This window comes from Pleurodeles waltl, chromosome 9, assembly GCF_031143425.1.
Source record: "Pleurodeles waltl isolate 20211129_DDA chromosome 9, aPleWal1.hap1.20221129, whole genome shotgun sequence".
In the NCBI taxonomy this organism is placed as follows: domain Eukaryota; kingdom Metazoa; phylum Chordata; class Amphibia; order Caudata; family Salamandridae; genus Pleurodeles; species Pleurodeles waltl.
In genome coordinates, this window is record NC_090448.1 from 496,523,072 (window position 1) to 496,547,759 (window position 24,688).

Genomic DNA, 24,688 nt, shown 5'->3' on the forward strand with positions numbered 1-24,688 from the left:
CTTGTTGCAACAGGACAGCCATTGCGCATAAAAAGTATCACTAGCAAGATGCCACCTATTATAGCCAAACTTATTAGAAATCCCCCGAAAACACTGGAGAATATTGAGTGGATGGCTGAGGGTATTAAGTGAAATATAGAGGAGAAGGTGTGAACGAAACTAGAACCAACAGCCTTAAAGAAAGTTGAGATTCCAGTAGTACTGGACGTATTAAATATCCGTCCCATGAGTTCACCAAAGTGTCTCAGAAAGTTAGTACTTAAAAGGGACTATATCTCTGCAGATGACCTCGCAACCTGAAGCGCATAGGTCTTGCGTGCAGATGTAAGCACACGTTTTGAAACAATAAAAGCCTTGAGTCTGCTCATCTTGTCATAATTCAATTTGACATAGCGATATGGGATCAAATCTCAGCCACTTCCCTCTGTGGTGTAGGAGGAGAAAGGTACATTCCCACAGCATGTAACAATTTGAGACCGAAACGACAAACTATTTCAGCTTGCATCACACAACAGCTCTCCCTATTAAGGAGTACATAGCTGCCATTCGAGAGCACCTGGAATGCAGGTCTAATCAAGGGGACCGGGACTCCCTTCAGATAACAAGCCAAGTTCACTGCCGAAGCGTTGCACGCCCCTTGAAAGGACAAACCATTGAATGGCTGACAGAGGTCTTGCATTCACTACTGCTAAGAAAGACCTCTTTCATGCCACTGAGACATTTGTACGTGAAGGGCAGCTCCCACACCTCGTGTATGTAACTATCTCCTAACCTTTCATATCTGCCCACTGGAATGTGTTTTAAGCAGCATGTGAATTGAAGTCTTGAAATAGGCAGATTGATGACCCTGTATATTAACCACTCCGCAGATGGTTTTTCGGCCACAGTAAAAGGCAACTTTTCAAATTTCTCAATCCTTAACATGAAATAAGTCGCTTCTTTTCTAGCCATTGGGGGTTGTTGTCGCGTTGAATTAAATGTGGAAAATAAGTCCCCCGCCCTGACCAGTTGCCAAGGAACGCGACCTGCCTTCAGTGTTTGTAGTGTCCAACCTAGGTGCATAATGGATCTTAGTTGACTCTGTCCATGGTGTAAAGAGGACAAGTCGTTCTGTACTATGTCTATTGCAGAAGAAACAATGTTGTTTAAGGTGTATATTCGGTCGGACAGGATATTAATCCCATTATTTACAACAGCTAATGCCTTCTGTAAGTTTTCCTGATCTATTTGCCTTCACCGGGCAGCAGCTTCTTGTTGAGAAAGCTTCCAAATTTCCTTATAGACTGCATATAAGAAGCACTTTCTGCGTTGTTTTCTAGGGCCTAACAGGAAATTCTGTAAGTCAGTATTATTAGACAGGAGGCTGAGGTGTTCTCTAACAGCATCTAGTGAAGAACTCTTCAACCATTGCTGGCATAGTTTCCCTACACTGTATGTTGTTAGTATATCCGCATGTTCAGATGACACATAGTGAGGGTCAGGCCTACTTGTTCTAAAACCCCCGTGGAGTTTACAAAACGTTTATGACACCCATTGGCATCTATTGGCCACAATAACCACCCACCAGGTCGTGAAAGTAAAGCATTAAACATGTCGTTTTGGACCCATTCATCAAGCTGATCTTCAGTAGCATTTATAAACTTTTGCCATTTGTAAAATTTAGCAGGGGCAGGAATACTGGTTGCATTCAAATCCTTAATTTTTGCTAAGCCTAAACAACATGTCTGTTGTACAGATGACAAAAATATAATTTGAACAGGTACCAGGCATGCTCTAAACAAAGCTTCCTTTGCCGTTATTTGCCATTTTTTGTTCCCCACACACTTTTTAAGTCAATCAACTTCAACCAATATTCATAGCCTTCTATAGCCAACCAGGAAACAAAGGAATCCGAATAAATGAATTTTGTATCTGTCAACAATATATGTACATTTTCCATAAATGGCAATTTGAAATATGACTCAGCATTTTTAACATTGTGCCTGGAAAAATATGCAAATTTTTCAGAATATGTTTTAGAACTCCCTTGTGGTGGAGTTGGACATTGTTCCCATTGGGTGTAATTAAAAATGTTTTTTGGGGGTACTGGCACTGTGAATGAAATGGTGTCCATAATAATTATAGCAATACATGTCACCATAATTTTGTTTGGATTGATAAACATCCTCACTTTCAAATACAGTAAAATATTGTAACTCAGTCATCATAGAATCAACTGTTTTCACATCCCAGTCATCAGAAACAACTCTGGGTATTATTACATAATTTATAGAAACTTTAAACACATATGGTATTTGAATGACCTCCGTTGGGCAGTATATATCAAATGTGACTTTATCCCAAACAATCCCATCTGGAATTGGTATAGCGGAAAGGTTCCCGAAAGATAAGACTCTGCAGACTTTTTGAGAAGAAAAATGGGGTTTTAGGACCTCATCCACCAGTTCAACTATTGAACGTTCAGCAAGGTAATGACCATGTATCAATAGAAAGAAAGTAATAACAAAGCCAATCCAAAGAAGGAAAGCTAATACAGTCAAGGAAACCCACAGATAGTTTCATGGGAAAATAGTGTGTTTTAAGCCAATTTATCAGCTTACGTGTTTTTGGCTGTTCAGATGCAGAAGAGGCAAATGAGTTTGAAAAAGGTGTCAGTGATGTCGTCAAAGAATCCAGAAGCAGTTTGTGCAAAAACTGGAGCCGTATTTGAAGGAGGAGAACTGGTAGGAGTCTCCAGCGGTGGTTCACTGTAAAGGACGCAATCCGTTTGCGTAGAAGTTGAATCAAATCGATCTGCAATTTCTGTATTGTCCGTTGCAATGGATATAAGTGGAACTAATGCAAGATCATTTTCCACCCTCCGCAAGCTCGGAGAGGTGTCAGCGTTGCTGCTCAAACCCTGCACAGGGATATCTTGACCAGCAGTGAGAGTGGAATAGGGTACCACTGGTTGTTCCTCTTGGTCTGCTGTGCAGGATCGGCCACATGGTGTAACTTCACATTGTCGACTGAGACAAAGTGATTTTCTGTAGAGCCAGGCTGCGGTGGTAGAATAACAGTTCTGGTACCATGTATTCCCAGGATTGGAGCCGGTGCATGATAGGAAGGACCAAACTCCTTTTTCACAGCAACGTTTTCCCATACTAGATCCCAGACCGTTGGAATCCAGCCAGTAGGTGTTATTGGTACATCCTTAATTCCTACAGAGGCAGCACTGGCAGAAGCGTTGTTACGGAACAGTTGTAATTCCTGCAAGACAGTGACACGTTCATTTATGTCAAAAGGTGTTTCTGCCGCCTCCATGCCAGGACCATCAAGATCTGAAACATACATTTGAGTTGCAAACAGGCACTCGTATGAAGTACGACCCCCCCAGGGACCTTCTAGGCAGATTATTAAGTGCTCTCTGGACAAGGTACAGGTGATTAAGTCAACTAAGACCCTCTGGCTGTTAAGGATTGCTTTCAATCTCATCGTTCCACAACACTATTTCCCTCGGGATGAAATGGAGACGAGTAATGGAGTTGGACCCATAACAAAGCCATGACGTCCCTGAATGCCCTTGAGGCTAAAGCATGGCCCTGGTCTGAGTGGAAAGGCGCAACTGCATATGTGCTGATAAAGACTTGCAAATCTTTAATAACAGTCCGAGCGTCAGCCAAGCGTTGTGGCCCCACCCAGAGAAACCTAGAGCTGGAGTCACCAGCGACTAAGATGTATTTGTATGCACTGTCGGGTGTCAGGGGACACACATTGTAATGGTTTGTTAGAAATTAGGAGGGGTGTCTGCAGTGGGCGTTTGATGGTGGAGCCTTAATTTGCTGGCAGATATCACAACAAAGGACATACTGCTTGGTCTGTTTGTACAGTCCTGGCCACCAATAACAAGCTTACAATAATGATTTTCTACCCACCACACTAGCATGGGCAGAGGCAACGCCCTCATGCGCTGCTTTGATCAACTCTAGTCTTAGGTCTTTGTTGGGAATTACTCTAACTCCCACGCCTGGTATTTTTACTCCAGCGTCAAGGAAGCCTCCCAGTATGCAGTCAGCCGAGGCTTGTACGGTAGCCAGTATTTCAACGTCCGGTATCATTCTAGAACAAGTTACTGCAGCAACAGAAGCCGCAGCTACAGCTGATTTGGCTGCTCTGTCAGCCAGTGTATTTCCAGCAACGTGTATTCCAACGTGCTGGTGTCCAAGTGTATGAACAACATGGACATTTGGTAGCTTTTCCTTCAGATCCGCTACTTCTGCCCGACAGAAGTCTGTGTTTGGTGGTATTACCTTTAGAATCTCTGAACCCATTCTGGCGCTGGTAATGCAGATATTCATTGAAGGACTGAATGCAATAGTACGAATCACAGACAATCAGTGTTAGCTGGTCAGGATCCGTATGACCCAGTGTGATCACCAGAGCCTTTAGCTTTGCTAGTTGTGCAGGGCAATCCCCTAGCGTTTGCGTAAAGGTATGCTGTGGATAGAATTTACCATCATCCATGTAGCCACTTACGACTTCGCAAGCAGCAGAGTATTTATGCTTTGTGCCTATTCCAGGTTGTGCTGAGCCATTGGTGTACATCACTCTTGGATACTGATCAATAGACAATGTGTTTGCCGCAACTGGGTATTCTAGTACATATTGCAAAAATTCTTGAGTTTGTAACTTTAGGTCAAAAATATAGACAACATCAGTGGCTGTCAGAGACTGTGCCCACTGGATCCAACGTGGATGTAATGCTTTAGCGTTTGGAACGCTGGCTTAGGTAACAACCTCAAGGGCTGGGATTGGAAATATGACAATAATGTGTTTTGTCTGGGCCAGTGGTCTATCTTTAACGACAGCCATCTGAACAGCAGCAAGAATTTTCTCAGTGGGAGAAAAGCATTGTTCTGCTGTTGAGCACAAATGTGATTTGTATGCAATCGGGACCATCTTATCCTCATTGAACATTACATAAGTGAAACCAACGGCATCAGCAATTACTCTGATGACTAGATGTTTTTTATTGTTCCTTGTGTGTAGGTGTTGTGTTGCAAGCATGTCTTGTTGTAATGCTCTGAGAATGTGTGTGTGTGTTCAACTGTCCAGAATTTACTGGAAAAGTCAGGACGTATTAAGTCATATAGGGGTTTTATGCGTGATGCATAACCTGGAATATGTGTTCTGCCAAAATTTAGAAAAGCCAATAGGGATTGGAGTTTTTTTTTAATGGTATTTGGAGGTCGTAATTGTGCGCATTTTTCTAAGAATTGTGGCGCTAGGCTCTTTCCTTCACTTAATAATTTGTATCCCAGAAACAGGGCACTAAGGAAGGCTATTTTTGTTTTCTTGAAGTTTAATTAATAGCCAAATTCGGCAAATCCTACAACAATGCAGGCTACCCGTCTTAGATGTTTCAGTAATTCATCAATGTAAGATAGATATCATCTACATAGGACAATGCTTCAGGGTCAATGTTGTGCAATATTGAAGCTACACGAGCAGTGAACAGTCCTCGGCTGTTCTTGTACCCCTGTGGTAAACAAGATTTTTTTCTGGGAGCCGAGTGTGCTGAAACTTATTAGGTCTCTACTCTCAGGCGCTATATTTTGGCAGAAGCCGCCACTGGAAATATCCAATGTTGTTTTGTATTTTTTGCGCACTATGTTGTTCTTAAGTGCTGAGCTATGAGAGTTTTGTATAGCATATGTGCGTGTATGACTGTTTAAGTGTCTGTAGTCTAAGACTATTCTGTATGAATGGTCCAGTTTAGCTACAGGGACTAAAGGATTATTATTGGTGAGGCACAGGGTTCGATTACGCCCTTGTACTCTAGTTGTGTGAGGATCTCCCTCACAGGTGCTTTAGCAACATGTTTTATTCGATACTGGGGTTGAGGTTAGGGTTGATTTTTTATTGGAATTACATGGTCTGGGGAATCTTTATCCCACCCTATGTGGTTGCGATATAACACGGGAGCCTGCGCCAATGCCCAATCAATGGCGTAGGATTCTCCAAGCTCATCGGGAACAAGAGGCGAGAAAGAAGGTTTGATAACCTCTTCCCCACATAGGCAGGTACGGACAAATTCAGGTAGCCAATCCTTTTCGGCCAGTAAAATATCAAATGTTAATGACGCAGTCCCAAAAGATTGCGTCAATTGTACATTTAATGTCTCCTTCTAACTGTATGGTTACTTTGTACACCCTGTCAGGCGTGGAGACACGCATGTCCGCAGTTTCAACTTGTAAGAAGTCATCAGTTGCTTTCACCTCCAGATGCTGTTGAGGATTCCGGCAAACTATTGTGACCTCTGTTGCGCGGTCTAGCTGAGCTAGTTCCCACGTATTGTTCTTCAATAGAGCCCTCTTCTGGAGTGGTATGACGAATCGCAAAGGCTGCCACATTTTTCTTTTTAAATTGGGGTTTGTGTTGGGGAAGTTAATCTTCTTTTTCAACAGAAACTTCTGTGGAACGTTGTGATTCCGGTCTCGGTTTCACGTAGTCAGTTCTTTGTTCTGGCCTCCCACCTCTCTCACTGCTTTTTTCCGGCGAGTCCTGAAAGGAACGAGACTGGCGTGTATCAGTACACTGATATCTGTCAGAGGGTTTTATATTATCTCTATTTCTGAGATTATATCTATTCTGTGGGGTCTCTGTACGCTGCGATTCTCCCCTTTCTTTTTTAGGTGTTTGTGTTTTTTTTTATCCCAGTGTTTTTTATGAACCTCAGGTGCTTGCTTGGTAAAATCTTTATTAGATTTACCCTGAAACTGTGGTTTCGTGGGTCAGGCCCCCCAGACTATCTCGACCAATACTAGAGTAGGTCTCTGCAATAATCTTTGGCAGCTCACGTTCTTGATCCTGTGGAGGAACGTCCTGGTGCCGCGTGCAGACTGCTATGGCAACTGCTTCCCCTTTAAGGTTATTTAATATGATTGAAGATACCGTGGCAAAATTGCCCATAAGTTGCATCCACAAGTCTAGGGCCAGGGCAGTCCCGTATTTATCTTGAATTTGTTTTAACACTTCAGGTAGATTGGCAAGTGTCAGTGTACCATGTGCAGGGAAATCGTGGTCACTCAGATCCCATCCGTTTCTCTCAGTTACACATATGCAAGGACAATCAGAGATGGAGTACAGTTCAATAAGGTTTTATTGAAGTAACTGCATCTTAGATAAGAAAGCATGTATTGCAATAACTAGGACAATGAAGCACAATAAGATTAAGATTGTGACAAGGAGAGTAAAACATCAAATTAACGCTACCATAGTGTCACTAAGATTGTTAAAGATAGTTCCTACCTAGGCTATGTTAAAGCACAGCATGTTAAGCTCTAATTCTGCCCTTTAGGTTTCCCCTGGGAAGACATCATCCCTCATACTTGAGCAAGAGGATTGTAGTCTACATAAGCAGCTGCACTGAAGCACTTTGCAGTCAGCATACAGTCGTGGTCATCTGGCCGGAATCTCCCTCTAACGTACATGGGTCTAAGTAGTGTTTTTATAATAAAACAGCTGATGTTCCAAGAAAGGATCCCCACGTAAGAGTGTGTATGTTTCTGTGAACATTGGAGACAAAGCGTATCACTTTTGTTGGCAACCTATCTTACTGCAGCCTTGAGAAAAGCACAGAGTGAAAGAAATGTCTTGTTTAAGAACGCAGCGCTGACCTAGGCGAAGAACAGCTAGATAGAGAAAATAAAACAAGACTGCAAATGTGTTAAAATAATATAACGAAGCTAAAATAAAACAACTCTAGGTTAAAGTGCACAGTGGCAGTCCTAGTTTGCTAAAATAACGTGTATAGAACTTTAGCTAAAATAGCTACACAACACCACCATTTTTGTTGTCTAACCCGCTTCCATTAGCCTTACAGGCCAATCAAGTGGCTCCTTTCAAAACACTGTTGGACCTTTCCATTCCAGTGGGCAGGTACTGTCAAGTAATCATACATCTGTTCACTGCATTGTCTCTATGAAATCCCTAAGCCTTTGATGAGCAACAGTAATGTGCAGCTTATGTCACAAACATTCTGGTATGCACTCGAGTCTAAAAACCTCCAAAACAATTTCTATACAGCACTGGTATACAACAAATCTGCTATCCTTTCTTCTGACCATTTCTGACCATTTATTAAAATAATCCATTAAAATGTATGCAGTCCTGGCCTGATACTTTTCCTTCAAAAAGGTTACCTTCCTTGCATTCAAATCGGGCACCGGCTCTCTCAACTCCTTGCCACAAGTTGTTAATGTGCACTTGTGCAGTATTTTTACATCACTGTCTTACCGGAGAAAAACAAAAGTGGTTACACTTCTTTCTCCTGGAACATAGTCTATTGTACATGACTAAGTAAGAACTTTACTGCTGTGTTCTCAGAAGCTCTCAACGTTAACTGATAATTTAGTCCCAAACATACAAATGTACCTGGTTACAAGTGCTGTTCCGAGCAAATCAATGGATCAAGTAGGTCACTCACTAAGAATGCAGCCATTATCTTTCCCAAACAGCATACTTTTACTCAGTTGGCATCAGCACTCTTGATGCAATGGCAATTAGTCTAATTCTTTCCACCCAATCTTGGTATGCCAAGGTTTAAAGCTTTCCTTAAGAAGATTCAAGCAGATATAGCAACTATATTACCCAGACCAACCTCTCCAAAATGGCAGCATGCTTTACACTTAATATATACTCTTTCAATGCATTAAAACGAAAGGTGCTTGAGCTTCGCAGAATTATTGCCCAGATGCACAAACCCTCGTTAAAACAATGTGATCACAAAATAATATATTCTGGCACAAATAATATTCGTGCTGGGTCCTTCAAGATTTATCATGAATCAAGATGGTTTTGAAGGAAGGACAATTCCCAAAAAGCCTGAAATGTGGAAGGATAAACACTAAATAAAAACTACCAGCAAATATCACAGACCCCAATAACTGCTTTCCACAGATTGCTAAGACTATCTAAAACTACCTGAAAAACAACATCTCTCCATGTTCACCATGGAACGTAATATGCTTGCAAATCAATATCAGCCCTTGCAAGTGAATTAGGGAGGGGCCAGGCTATGCGTTATCATTGATCCTGCCATTATAAAATAATGCACAAGGATTAATGGATAGATGTTTTAATGGCTCACCTCGTTCCTGTAGATCAGTATCCAAATTGAAAACAGAAAAATAAACTATTTAAACTCTGCCCTCATCTTCATGCCCCATTGAGTTCAAATGGCTCTATTCCCACCAACCTGATAGAGATCTGTTTTAAAATAAATCAATATACCGGAGAGGTTCATGTTTATATCAAAATATGTGCTTAATAAGACATACATCTCAGGACACAAGCCAAACTGTAAGTAACCACAAGAAATCAGCATCTGTTTGTCACACCAGCTATGTCCCAACTCTTTATTCAAATCTGTAACATCACCTTGGCAACTGCAGATATCCAACATAAATTGGTACTCTGAGCAAATGCAAGGTTTCTTACTGGACAGCACACACCACACGCACTTTCACATCTAAAATACAGCAACTGAAGCACAATTACAATTTGGTTGACTGTAGTACATTCTACTCAAGCTAGACTGGATTTGGGAATTGTCTCCCGTTGTTTCTTGCAATAAGGTCGTAGTTACTGTTCATGCAGCTGGTGAAATGGTTCCAGGGAACAGAGGTCTGAGGGCCCATAAGACGGCAATTATGTCAGTTTTTTTCCGCTCAAGCCACAGGGCAGAGAAGTCAACTGGGCTTATCTTCCCTGCTCGTACGGGTTTGATGATATCTTTGCAGTACCACCTCCCAAACCTCAGAATTGCATGACAGAGCAGTTCGACATAACTGTGTGGCTGGGCTCATAAACTGATAAACCTTAAACCTGAGAGTTTCTGAGGGACACATTTTGAGGTCATACCATCAGTCAGTATCTAAAATATATAATTTGGTGACAAGTTCAAAGAAGATAAAATTATAACCTAAGCAAGGAGAACATACTAGAAGCAATAGAAGAATGGTATTAAATTCCTTAGATCAAAGAATGAAAGGGCATCCTTCTAGACCAATTCTACTAGCAAGCTTGCAGTAGAACCCAATTCAAGAGGTTACCAAACAATGGACGGGTCATTTAGCTACAGCACACCCTTTGAAGCTTTACCTGAAATGCTAAGATGTAATGAGTACTTAGCAGCCTAATGTTAAACCAAATTTCCCCCACGAATATAGAAAACCTGCAGAAGCATGGGTAAAAGCTGGTGTATTGCCCGTTTTCAATTGCAACTGGTTTGCAGGCTTAAATTTACACCAACTTATGAATTACATGCTAAAGCACCACAGTGGGGGATAACGGTGGCAAAGTTTAACATTTCAGGAGGCCTGGTTTAAGGTCTCATGGTGAGCATGTACAGAAATCTGGTTTGAATCTACTACCTCAAAGCGAACTGGTGTGAGCTGTTTCTTCAAAAGTAAAACTGCTGTGCTAAGGGCACTTCATTGGCATGCCAATGTCATCCGGCACTTTCCCATTTTCTGAATGCTAGATCTGGGAGCATTCACAGATGTTGTTAAAGCAGCGATTGTGGTTGCAAAGATAAAAATGCTCTCCTTGAGAAGATGGCTTCCTCCTTTGAAGAGGAAGGAGGGTTTTGGATGCGGAGTTCACTCTCCCATCATTGGCAAGCTAGTTAAATGCACATGTGCATCTAGAGAGGAGTAGTTTACTATAGAAAAATTCAGCTTGCAACGTATTCATGGGCTGTGAAAGAAGGCTATGCCCATCATATTATTGAATTAATATTAGATCTGCTATGAACAGAACAGTTCTCTCATATTTTGTATCTAAAATATACAATTACCACCCACAACAGATCCCCCGCCGTAGCTGGAACAAGATCTCGGAAGACTAACTGATCTTCATCCTCGCCCAGGCCCCGCCACCCTGCACCACTGACCCCCAACGCAGCTGCCCTCAACCTCAGACACTGGATAGACGACTGTGCCAACACCCTCGCTCCGCTCAGGAAATCCTCCAACAACCGCACTAGCACCAAGGCCATCTGGTTCACTGTCAACCTTCAGAACTCCAAGCGGGAATGCCAGAAAATCGAGAAGAAGAGGCGCCACGAACCAACAGAGAGCAACCATGCAGCCCTCAAAACAGTCATCCGCAAGCACCACAAGCTCATCCGGACCACCAAAAGATCCTTCTACAAAGATCGCATCAACAACAACGCCCACAACAGCAAAGAGCTCTTCAGCATTGTCAAAGAACTCACCAAACCCAGGTCATGCTCCATTGACCCCCCCCCCCCTCCTCCATCGCAAGACATCTGCGACTCCCTCGCCACCTTCTTCCATCACAAGATCACGGAAATCCACGACAGCTTCAACTCCTCGCCCCCTACTACTACCACCACCACCACCACCACCACCACCCCCCCTAACGCACCCAGCCACACCAACCTCCTGCTCTCCTGGACCCACATTAACTACGAGGACACCATCAAAACCATGAGCACCATCCACTCCGGATCTCCCTCCGATCCCTGCCCCCACCATGTCTTCAACAAAGCGCGCCCCATCATCGTCCCCCATCTCTGCATGATCATCAACAGCTCCTTCGAGACGCCACCTTCCTGGAGAGCTGGAAGCACGCTTAAGTCAATGCCCTGCTAAAGAAACCCAAAGTGGACCCCGAAGACCTCAAGAATTACCGATCCATCTCCCTCCTTCCCTTCCCGGCGAAGGTCGAGAAGATCGTCAACGGCCAACTGCCCCGCTTCCTGGAGGACAACACCACACTGGACATCTCCCAATCCGGATTCCATAGGAACCACCGCAACGAGACTGCCCTCATCGCCGCTACCGACGACATCAGGACCATGCTCAACAAAGGCGAAACCACTGTCCTCATCCTCCTGGACCTCTCGGCTGCTTTTAACACAGTCTGCCACCACACCCTCTGCACTCGCCTCTACGACACCGGGATCCGCCACAAGGCCCTGGACTGGATCACATCCTTCCTCTCCGGCAGAACTCAAAGAGTCTGCCTCCCTCCCTTCCTGTCAGAAACCACCAAGACCATCTGCGGCGTTCCCGAAGGGTCTTCTCTCAGCCCAACTCTTTTTAACATCTACATGGCACCGCTCGCCAACATCGTCCGATCCCACAAACTCAACATCGTCTCCTATGCTGACGACACCCAGCTGATCCTCTCACTCACCAAGGACCCCGCCACCGCCAAAACCAACCTCCACGACGGACTGCATGCCATCGCCGACTGGATGGAGAAGAGCTGCCTCAAACTTAACTCGGACAAGACAGAGATCCTCATCCTCAGCTCCAACCGCTCTGCATGGGACGACGCTTGGTGGCCAGCCACCCTAGGAACCACACCTACACCCACCACCCACGCACGAAATCTAGGCTTCATCCAAGACTCGTCACTCACCATGACCCACCAAGTCAAAGCTGTCTCATCATACTGCTTCAACACCCTCAGCATGCTTCGCAAGATCGTCAGATGGATCCCCTCCAAAACAAGAAGGACAGTCACCCACGCCCTCGTCAGCAGCAGACTGGACTACGGCAACGCGCTCTATGCAGGAACCACAGCCAAGCTCCAGAAGAACTACAACGTATACAGAACGCCTCCGCACGCCTCATCCTCAAAATCCCACGCCGCGACCACATCTCAGCCCACCTCAGAGACCTACACTGGCTTCTCATCACCAAGAGGATCACACCAAACTCCTCATCCACGCCCACAAAGCTCTTCACAACACGGGCCCTGCCTACCTCAATGAGCGACTCACCTTCCACGCTCCCACCCGCCAACTCCGTTCCGCCAACCTTGCCCTCGCCGTCGTCCCTCGCATCTATCCAACCACAGCCGCCGGCAGTTCCTTTTCCCACCTCGCCGCCAAGACCTGGAACACCCTCCCCACCCACGACAGACCCAGGACCTCCTGACCTTCAGGAAACGCCTCACGACCTGGTTACTCGAGCAGTAGCAGTTCCTTCCCACCCCCTCACCCCCCCCTTCAGCGCCTTGAGACCCTAGCGGGTGAGTAGTGCGCTTTACAAATGATTGATTGACTGAATATGTCTCTCAATGTCATTATGATTGTGGTTTCTAAAACTGTACAGAATTGTTACTCAAGGTTTAACGACCAGCCCTTCCTCTTTTCTATATTTGGGTTGTGTACAGTATTTGATAGTGACTGTAAATGTGAGTATATAGAGACTGTGTGTAATGTAATGTATATTTAGCTACGACTGAATTCCGAATAGTTGGTGAAATAAGAAACCGACTTAACAGTCCTCAAGAATGGTAACACGATCATCTGTCCCACAATAATCCAAGCTCTCAAAAGAAGACACTGTAGATTCAATTCTGGAATTAGAGCCTAAGCACTAGAATGTGTGCTGTGCGGAGGCTGGAACATTATACAAGTACCACCGGTAATTGCTTTGCTTCCAAGTTTTCTAGCAGGCCTTTATGACACAGCAGAGAGGTTCTAAAACGGGTCAAGTAAAACTGAAAGAAATTAAAAATAAATCCTCCTATGGAGGCCAGCTGGCCTGCAAATGTAATCTGACATAATGTAATGAACCTGACTGCTCTCAAAGTGCCAGCCTTGAGTCTTTCATGCCGCTCAGATCACACAGTCAATGATTTAGTGATTTTTTTATTTAATCAAGAAGGGGAGAATAGTGATGTAATGTGGTCCTTATCAAGCCAACAGTACAGGCTGGATTACTGGTAAGTGACATAGATAATGTTACTTTCCATGCTTGTGCTTACGTCTGTGGTAAACCACAGGTAGAAAGAAACATTAGCAAAGTCAATAGTTATTGCAGTTGGGACCTATAGGCTTTGTGTGGTTACCCATACTGAACATTTTCCTTGATGCTATGTAGCATTGCTAAAATAGGGGGGAAAGTGATTTTAATGGCATGTGCATACAAAATGAAAGGAGCATTGGGTTTTTTGCTCATTGATCAGAGTTGGATCAGAAAATAAAAAGGAAAAAAGTAATGTCGGCAGGTGGGAAAAGCAACATGGAGGGCACAAATAGAGATATAAGAATGTAGAGTGTGCAATGTGGAGCGGTCGTTGGTGTGGGAGAATCTCATAAGTGAGAAGGGAGGTGCACATATGAGTGAATAATCAGAGTGGGGTGGGGTGGGGAGAAGCATATGGGCACAGAAAGAGCAACACAAGCATGACTGGGGGGGGTGTCAAACGAGGGAGACAGCTGAAAAATACATCAACTCTTGTGGAGTGCTTAAAGAAAAAGAATGAAGTAGCACTGGGAAGGAACAGTGAAAGAACACAAGTAATAAATCTATGCTCAAGTGGTGAGACAATGAACAGAGGAAGTCAAGCCCACACAAGCCAACAAATGGGAAGCAATCAAATGAGAGTGACTATGAAGCCAACCAGTAGTAAGCAACATGCGGAATGAAAGCCTACTGTAAGCTGACAATACGTCCAGCAACACAGTCTTGTTGGCAAACACACAAAATGAGAACAAACCCACTGCCAGGCTGATATCTGCACTCACTCGCAGAGATCCAAAATATTTTTCTTGAAGAGTTCTGCTCAGTCGCAACCTGCTCTTCAAATAAATAATTTTTTAAAAAAAATTAAGCACACCCTTTGCAGCAGAGTCCTACTCTTGCATGAAGGCTTGAGGAAAAACGGAGTCAAGACTCCCTTGGAGGGTTTGAACTTGCATTACAATTCATAACAAAAAATTGATTCTTTCGTTAGACCCACTGACTCTGCCAGACGTGTCGAACCGCATTTATTTGACATGTACCTCAGGTCTCATTTAAGAGATTTGCCGTGGTAATCCGCACTAGACATATGAATTATATTCCATAATGTACTTTATGAATTCAGTTCTTATGTTACTGTACTGTCTTAGGCTTTATGTTTTAGTTTCTACAGAATGTACACAACCATTAAATATATAGTAAAGTATTTCGTAGGTGCTTTGCACTAATTAATCCACACTTCAAGTGACAAATGAAACTGAACAGACACAGGCCACAGAGTAACAGAATCAAGCTGTGCAAAACCCCATGTTGCCATTTATTTATCAATCGAATAAAAAACAAGCATTCGCAATGCAATGGGTCTCGCGTTTGCTCGAGTTAGAGCTATTAGTGTTGTAAATTCCTAACTGGACTTTTCTTGCCACTTAAATTGAAAATGAAAAGTACAATATTTTACATAAGCAAGCCGATTCAAAGCGTCATGCCCGCCATGAGCATGAGTGCGAAGAAAAGAAACAAAAAGAAAAAGAAGTTTACTCACAGACTAACATATCTGCAATCATGAAATTATCCATGTAACCGGGGCAGTCTGCAAGGCGGTAACAAAATCGCCCCAAGAAGGGACAAACGTAAAGCATTTACCAATGATAACGTATTTTTAAAAGGCAAGCCCACCAACGAGTGAGTGTGATGGGCATGAGGTGGGTGTGGTTAAAAGCCCACACTAATTGCAACAGGTCAAACCATTGCGTGCTCAACCTAAAAAAGTTTTTGGCCTGTGTACTTTCAAACCCTGAGGCACAATTGGAGAGGAGCAAACAACAGCGATGAGAGGGAGAAGCTCTGGGGAACTTCAAACACCTGAAAACATATGGTACTTTCTATCCACTCAGTTTAATTTCGTCACAGAACTGGCCGTTTTGAATATGTTATTTATTTATTATTCAGTTATAACTGTTTTTAGATAAATGCATTCACATTAATTTATGCTAAATACATACACTTTTGGTTAATAAATACATGCATTATCTTAACAATCACCACTCACACGTCCTTGTAATAAGGCGATTCCATTAAATGTATTACATAATGTACATATGACACTGATAACTAAAATTGTCGGGATTAAAGAGTAGTGATCCGCATCGATATTCCAATTAATACCCTTATGCAAAATTTGCAAATGTAACAAAATATTCATATGGGCAACAAAAACTTGTGTATTTGTGATTCAAAACATTCTCGTTTACTACTAACTTCATAGACACATGCTTTATAGATCATATTGTGTTTATAGGCCTGTATTGGGATGTATATAGTGCTTTATTTACCTCTTGCGATGTATAAAACACTTCTGAATGCAAATCACATTATTTGACGAGTATCTCCGCTCGTCTCGCTTAAGGCCATTGCACTGTCTCCTAATCCAGAAGCAGCCTGTACCCTTTTAAAGTGGTGGGGCGAGTGAAGTGCCCACCAATTCGCAAAAAAACACCCCTTCCCTCCAAAACCCTAAAATAAACCACTCCTCCCACCAAAAGCTCCATTAACACTAACTAAAACACAAACACTACATTTGCATGCACTACACATTTACATACATTGCACACACACCCATCACACATACAAAAAAAATACATAAAATAAAAAAGGTACTTACCCACAGGCTATGGATCCTGCTTCTGTGGTTCTGCTCTCCAATAGAGGAAGAGCTCCCCTAACCAGTCCAGATGCTGCTCTCATGCTGTTAACCAGCATGAAAGAAGGGCCTGGATTGGATGGAGTGCCCTGGCTGGACACTCCTTCAAGCCCTGGAGGCCTGTGCCTAGTCTCCACCCAGATGTCTTAAGACAGCTGGTTGGAGAGCTTCAAAGTGCGCATGTAAGTTTGGCCGGCGCAAAGCAGCCAGCCAAAGGGACATGCTCATTTTGGAGCATCCAGTCCAGGCATTGCTCCAGCCCTCTACTTCCAGAAGCAGAGGCAGAGGCAGGCCTCTGCTACCTCAGCTTCCGGCAGCAGAGGGCACGCCCAGCATGTGTCTGTGCTGGTGCGCGCTGCATAGGAAGAAATAGAACGGCAATTAAATCTTTTCATTGCCATTCTATTTCTTCCTGCTCGGCTTGCAGCTGGCGGGAATCCCCCACCCTCAACGAGAAACCTCCACTGCCCTAATCTTATAATATCTAAATCATTCCAAACCACAGGTCGCTTGTCATTTGCATGCACATTTTTATCTAAAACATAAATTCACAACCATATGGCAACTTAAGCCACAGATTTAGAAAATTCATGTAAGTTTCTGTTATTTCTAAAATTTGCAGTTTGGGATGGATTCATTCTAGTATTTTACCTCACAATGTTACGTATATTGCCCCCTATTGCCAATGTTGTTTTTATCAGTTACTTGTTTTCAACTGATATGAGAAAGTCATGCAGTTGAAATGAGGCATTTCATAAGAAAGACCTCCCTGCACGGAAACACAGAGGTACTAAAACAACTGTTCATCTTCTTGACTGGGTGCTTCTTACTGTTTGCAGAGATGGAGCTTTGCTCTGCAGTACCATTGTTGCAAAGAAAAATCATCTATTCTAGGTCTAACTGACCATACTGTGTTCTTAGAGACAATTACTCAGGGAGATGACTACATGTTGAACTTTCCCACCACAGAGTTCTGTAATGGATAATAAATGCGTCTGGTATTGTCGATCCGGCTCCACTTCAAATGTCAATGAACATCAAACCTTCACATGTCTGTGATCGACCAACCAAATAAAATGCTACAAACTAGCTTTATGACTCTTAGGCGGCACTGCATGTTTTGAGGTTAGGGCAGACTTTGACAATTCATCAACTCAAACTGAAAAAATAGTGGACATTTATTACATTAGATATTCTTTTGTGTGCTTAGCTAGAAACCTTTTGTGAAAGGCTACAGCATTATTCTACCACGTGCAGCCCGGGATTAGCACACGAATGGTGTGACTTATCTGTTTTATACTAGTACCTAGTCTTTTGTCTCTTTTCTATAACCAACGTGACAACTACAAAAAATAAAGAGAAACCTCTAAGGGATTTTCAAATGTGGAGGTCTACTGATATTTTAGCAATTTCTCCTAGCCTCAACATATATGGTGCCCACCAAACTGATGCCTCAGCCGCTTTGTCTTGGGTGGACTATACAGTACGAAATGTACTTAACTACTTTCATTAGCTATACAGTGATGGCAAGGCTGGAAATATAGCTCAGTGGGTTGCTCAACGGATTAATAAATCTTATAAGAGATCTGTGTTTTACATGAATGTACAATACCACTGTAAGTGGGAAGGTGTCTGAGCAGATTAGCTCAACATATTAAGCCTTCAGCACCTTTAGGAAAGCAAAACTAAAGCTCCCTTTGACATCTGCAATTCTATAAACCAGACCTTTGATCTCAATCAACCCGATGCTTGTTGAGCTGGTTTTAGTGACCGTCAAGAGCATTCAGTAGTGCAAGGCATTAATAGTAAGAGGGGCACTGTAATGACCTACAAGCATCAAACATTCACATTGAACCCTCGACAACAGGATGGAAGTAAGACAAGTTGTGATAGTAACAAAACAAATTACATTGCATAAAAATCTAAATTCTAGCACCAGCCACAATCTCTTATGTAATCAGCCCTGAGTCGGTCCAGAAGACCATTAACTTCCAGGTATTAAACGTAACGTAAGCAACAAACTAACTTGTGATGCCTTGATCTGGAACAGCATTTCATTTAGCAGATGTTACTTAAACCAAAAACAAAGGCGGAAGGATGGGTGGGGGGAGGGATAATATAAAAAGGGTCTATATAAAAGCTGAACAAGTGCACCACAAATAAGTTACTAGATAGGCAAGGCTCCAAGGACACACAAGAACACACGGATCAGCAAATTTCAATCAGTCAATCAATCGGCTGACTTGTCACCCGTGGGGGTATCCAAGCAGTGGCAGGGTTCTGGGTCTCAGTAGAAGAGCTGAGTTTTCAGCATTCTACAGAACTCCTGTGGAATAGGGGTGGCCCTGAGGTGCAGGGGGAGGTCGTTCCAGGCTTTGGTTGCAAGCTAGGTGCATCATCCTCCTGCTCTTTTTCACGTTGTTGTGTTTGCGCTAGTTGACGGTATTGGTCCATTCGGTCTGAGGCCTTGTTCCAGGTACAACAAGCTTTGGGTTACGTTGGGGTGGGTGGCATGGGAGATGTGATGATGAGGTGGACGATTCGGGGGTCCGTCCATGTGAGTTCGGTGGTGTGGCTGTATTTGACGCAGTTGAAAAAGGTGAATATAGGGGTTGAGTGTGTACAAGTTGGGTGAGGCCAATGTTGTGTAAAGTTGTCGAGGAGCTTGGCGGAGTAAGGGTCTGTCATGATGTTGAGGTGGACATAGAGGTTGCCCAGGAACATATAGGGCCCGATGTAGTAAAGGTTTTTCACATCGCAAACAGCAAATTTCACTGAATTATTGCACGCTGGAGGTGTTAAACTCTACTACCTGGTGCATTTCCCACCTCACCCCCGGAAGGGGTTGAGATGACCACCCTATCCATACCAGACTCCTTTTGCCCCTTACCTTTACCCTTCTACCTATCTCCTTTTCCTCCCTACCTCCCCTCTGGTAATCCTTCACCTCCCTCCCCCACTCTTCTCCCTTTCTGTCCTTTGCATCTTTTTATCACTCCTAACTTCTCTCTCCCATTCACCTTCTCCATCTTTCTCTCCTGTCCCCTGCATCTTCCTCCGCTCCTCTTTCGTCTGTCAGTCTATATCCTCTACTCTTCTCCCGTGTTTTGCTGCTCCTCTCTTCTTTTCCCCATTGTTTCTCATGTTTGCTCTAATAATAATAATTCATTGTAAAATCTTTGTGTCGCTGTTACTCTGCTATGCGAGTCTATACCGCTTGGTGCCTGTGCGTATTACAAAACTGTTACATAAATGAGAATGAAAGTCATGTGACAATGAGATTTGTCTTACATCGACTAAATGACCACATGAGCAAACAAAACATTTGTGGGTGAAATGGTGCACCTTTGGTCTGTTTAACAACCCGATTGCATAGCAGTGGTAAGGAAAGACATTATTTCATGTTTACACAGATCTCTCGTTTAATGAAAAGCAAAAGAAACAAAAAGCATAAAAAATCTTCAAGTCAAAGAAAATTCCTATATATAAAAGTTCAGCAATCATCTACTTTATCACAAATGTCTGACCTAATTCTAACACAACGAATGAATGTCACAAACCCAACGAAATGCATTTTCATGTTGTAACAAATATTTTTCAGACACACCAATATATTAGTTACCTGCTCCACATAGCCCAGAAGGCCTACGTCCCGTGTGCATCCAGTCCCTCTTCATCCTTTGTAGCAATCGTAGGGCAGTCATTGAGACTTCGTGATTTTTGTCCCCAAATTCAAGCATATGTGCAAAGCGAGGTATATACAAACATGGATCTACCATAAAAAAGGAAAAAGAAACACTGCCTAAGTCAAATATAATAATAAACAGAAAGTCGGCTTTTTGCAAGAATGTATAATGAATGCATTTAAACATCAGACTGTTAGTGAACTGACAAAAAATAAAATGAACTACTAACCGAAAAGCAAGGGTTCTGCTTACGAATACCTGATGTCATCAATCCACCCAGCGAGGATTATGCTGCCCAATGGAAAAAAGCAGCTAACTGACTGAACTAAAATAATCTCCGCGCGTGCCCACAACCCCCAACGTATTTCCAACATAGCTGTAATACTTCAAAATTCAGTAATCCTACTGAAAAAGCAACTGCTCTGGTCTCAGATTTTGTGCTTTCTACAGACCCACTCTGTCGAAGCCTTATACCTAGCAGTCACTAACCAAAGAAGATGCTCAGGCTCAAAGTACTTGAAAACAGGTGCTGTAACACAGCCTGATTTAACGGTGGTGCAACTTAAGTGTCAAGAAAGCAATTTGTGGAGAACAGACCAAGGCATGCAGTTTCACAAGAGCGACTTGTCTCAAAAAAGGGCACAGGTTTAAATTATTGTGAAACAATATAGACTATGAGCCAATGGCAGTGAACAGAATTTTAAAATCTGTATTGTTTCAAACATGCAGGGAGAAGAACGGGTAAGTGTTCACCAATACTTAAGTCTGAGACAAACAAAGTTTCCCAAGCCTATGACATTTACTTCGACAGATATTTTACAATGCCTAGTAACTGTAAGCGAAAAAAAAATCTATTTAAAATCTAAACAGTGATGAAAAATGAGGACACGTTTCACTATATTGCTTTGAGAAAGAAATAAATTATACAAAGAATACAGAACCTACTCACTGATCGAACCAAATAGCTATTGTAGACTTCTGATGAACATATCCCAATAAAATTAATTCGCACAAGGGGTAATTAAGCAAATATGGACTATTCAGATCGCAAAAAGGAGTTGGTAATCACAAAATTGTGATAAATGTTAATTCAACAAGTAGAGACCCCTAGTTTCAAATTTAACAAATTAGCCTACTTGTATCCTTCCCCAGAAATTGGAATGCATGAACTAGGTAGAACCTCGAGGTTTTCAGTTTGAGGAAAGATACATTGAGTAATTTGGCTCATTCAACAGTGTTACTACTTGGAAAAGGAAAGGTTCATCTCTTCCTGGTATTGTGTGGCAAAATTAAGCCACTTCAGCCATATTGAGGAGGCCAAACTTCAGTTCTGCAGCAAAGACTGCGGAACAACACCTGGCACTGGTCATTAACAAAGTCACTTCTAGGTGGAACTATAGCAGTTCAGCTGATGTGCGTTACTGGATCTATTACTTGAATGCTCTGGCAAAAAAAAAAAAAAAAAACTGGTAAGCTAACAGGCCAAATCGAAGGCTTGCATGTTTCTCTCTCAATCTACAGAAGGGAATAAAGGGACGGACATAAACTAACCTTGAACAGATGATTTGCATTCATACAGTGTTCCAGAGAACACTCCAGGCGGACATGTATATATCCATCGGCTTACTTTAGCATCACTAAAGCGTCAATGTGATCGCTTGCGCCTTTTTATTTGAATAAGTAATAAACAAGAAATGAAAATAAAGGCTGAAAAGAATACTATGGTTTGCCTTAGAGGTTTCTTCTGTACTGTTTGGTAAATACCAGCTTTCACAATACTCTGCGCTGAGTGCGTGCTCACATGAAAAAGCTGGTTTCCAAATGGAGGAAAACGTTGATGTCACTGAAAGAGTATGAGAACTGTTTACAACACAAATAATCACAAGAGGACCTTGGTTTGATACAGAATTGTTGAAAATGATTACAATTTAGTAATCAGAGTGACTCAGCTGCAGAGGAAAATGCCTCCAATTGCCATTCTGGATTAAGTAACTCTATAATTGGGGTGCAGAGGGTCTATCAGTGTTGAGGGATCCGGTGCCACTGTACCTCCTGCACCAATGATAGCTACGTTTTCCATTTTGAGCTCCAAAACAAAAGTGTGCGAAATTCACAAGTCAAAACAAATTACTAAATATGTTTTGTTGACAGATATCCTTTTAGGATGTGCCTTTCACATTGTCGTCTAATGGTAGATACCCATGGCGGATGTAATTTAAAAGATATGCGTATCAACGGTGTTTTGAAAGGTGCAATCCCTCTAAAAGTGATTCCCCGGTCTTTTATTCAGAGCAATCTGTTTGAAGGCAGTCTCCCTGCTTGGTATGTTAGATACATAAAGGTACTGAATGCGTTGGGCCCGTTATCGGGTAGAAACAGGCCTCCCGCACAAATCAAACTTCAAACTGGTCCACTGTGAATGTGGGAACGGGCTCTTTGCAGCGCCTCGGCTGGTCAACCACAGAAATTCATAGCACTATCTTTCTCACCCCTCACCTGTCTAAGGTGCTAGATTCTACGGATGCATTTACGTCACAAAATGCAGGCTTTCGAATACGCCCAGTTAGCGAATATGAACAAGCTTTTCTTTTTTCAAAAAGATTCTTTTTCCAAAAAGAAAAAAAAAGTCCTTGCATGCCCCGTTGCACAATGGCAGGGTCTTGCTGCTGTTCCACACGGAGGTGTTCTGCGGAAAGGCCCACCGGCTTCGGGCACACTGAGGGTGCAGGAAGATTGCCGCGCGTGGCATGATGTGGATGGCTCAAAGGCGCGCTCTGTGGGGGCAACGGCGTGCGATTTATGAGCATAGCCACCCCGAAGGCTTAAACGCCTTGGCACTGCTTCTGCTGTGCGCAGTTGGAAGTGTGGGGCTCATCAAACAAGCGGCCCATTGTGTAGCTTGCTGTACTGAGTACTCTGCATATCCACACAACGGGGCATTTAAATAGGCAAATACCCTGCTTGTGTACTCTGTGCTCACACCATAAAGCAAGCAAATACACCAAGTCGATTGTGGAAGCCAATGAAGGCAAACCGAGGGCTGAGAATATCAAGCAGTTGAGACCCTATGATCAATAAGCGTAGGCAAAGCCAATGCGTCTGAAATCATCTTTGCCAGTTGCATGTTTTTTGTGGCATAGTTTTTGCAAAATTGTATTGTTAGGGAATCTGCTGCTGGGCCTTTAGTTAAAAAAAAAAGTCTAAAAATAAAAATATTTTATGGTCTCAAAAGGAACACCTCTACATATAGGTCCTTGACACGTTGTGTGTGCATGTGCTCCTTGTGAAAGGTAAAAACGCAGCCATGCACAGTGAAGTTAGCTAATGGTCGAACAGATGAATGAAGGGGCTGGCTGAAAACCCCTATAAGATAACAATATTATACACATAATTTTAGTAAGATCGAAAGGTATTGTCTAACCTCTGACCCAAAAACAAGCTGACTTCTCCTCCTATTTGGACTACATCACCACACATGCCTTTCTGCTGATTTTCCATTCAAAAAGCTGAATTCTGAATCAAGATTCTTTTTAATCTTTTTTTTTTATGAGTCAAGCTTTTTGTATATTGACCTATTCTTTATTCCCTTGAGTAGTCGTGCTCATTCAACCTACATCAGTATATATAAATCATGAAAAGTTAATGAAAGGTTAACAAACTTTTTTTTCTAAAAATGGATTTGCCCAATAGGAAGTTTTTTTTATAGAAGTTAAGAGAGTAGATGGTAAGTTCACTTTTTACTTGCACATCAATCTGCTAAAAAAATAAAGCCATCTTCGCAGAGCTGAGTAAGGGCGCCATTTACGTTAATTTCTGCAACATGGCCAACTTGACTGACCCTTCCATTTAAAAGCTGTTCCTACATGTGACTTTACATAAATCTTTCCACAGAAGATGACTGAGTAATTTTGCTTAAGTGTAGTTATAAAACAAACATCACATTTTACCTTTTTTCATGAATGCACATGTTCTCTCCCTTAAATGTTTGTAATTGTTTTTTTGTTAACAATCATAGCATCCAGGAGCTGGGCATTCCCAAGAATGGTGTATCACTGGATACCTTTGGTTACACGTAACTTGAGAAGCCTCAGATATATGCCTTGTGTAAAACCCCCATTATCGTGGTTAGTATGGTACCTTTATTGGAAAGGAGTACCAAGGTGGTTTGGCTTCGCAATTCGCAGCACTGATATGTATTACATAAAATGCTGGACGACGCTGTAAGCTTCCAGTATAGTTCAGGATTTTACAGCACTGCCGGTTTCATTTCCCTTAATGTAACGTTTTCTCCTTTAAAGAATACTTAGTTACTATAAAAGATATAGTGTGTCTTTCAGTCTCCATTTTAGGTTGGTTTAAGCTCGACAGCCACTCTATGAATGTTTTAATAAACAAGAACCTCGTTCCACCCTATATGAAATTCTCCTTTGACAGATCGAAGTTTGAGGAAAAAAATATAGCATTGAGGAAGGTGACCTAGTCAGACCTTTTTGACATAGACTTTGACAGATTTATGGTTTACTTTAAACAGT

At 42.5% G+C, this 24,688-nt stretch overlaps 1 protein-coding gene across 2 annotated transcripts in view; it reads right to left on the minus strand.

The window, feature by feature from the left end:
- BRF1 (BRF1 general transcription factor IIIB subunit) overlaps nucleotides 1–24,688 on the minus strand; it is an 870,857-nt gene that overhangs the window by 378,737 nt on the left and 467,432 nt on the right. For both annotated transcript variants that reach the window (XM_069207335.1, XM_069207334.1), the window contains exon 6: nucleotides 20,093–20,242. In XM_069207335.1, coding sequence (XP_069063436.1) covers nucleotides 20,093–20,242 — 150 coding nt within the window. The remainder of the gene's footprint in view (nucleotides 1–20,092; nucleotides 20,243–24,688) is intronic.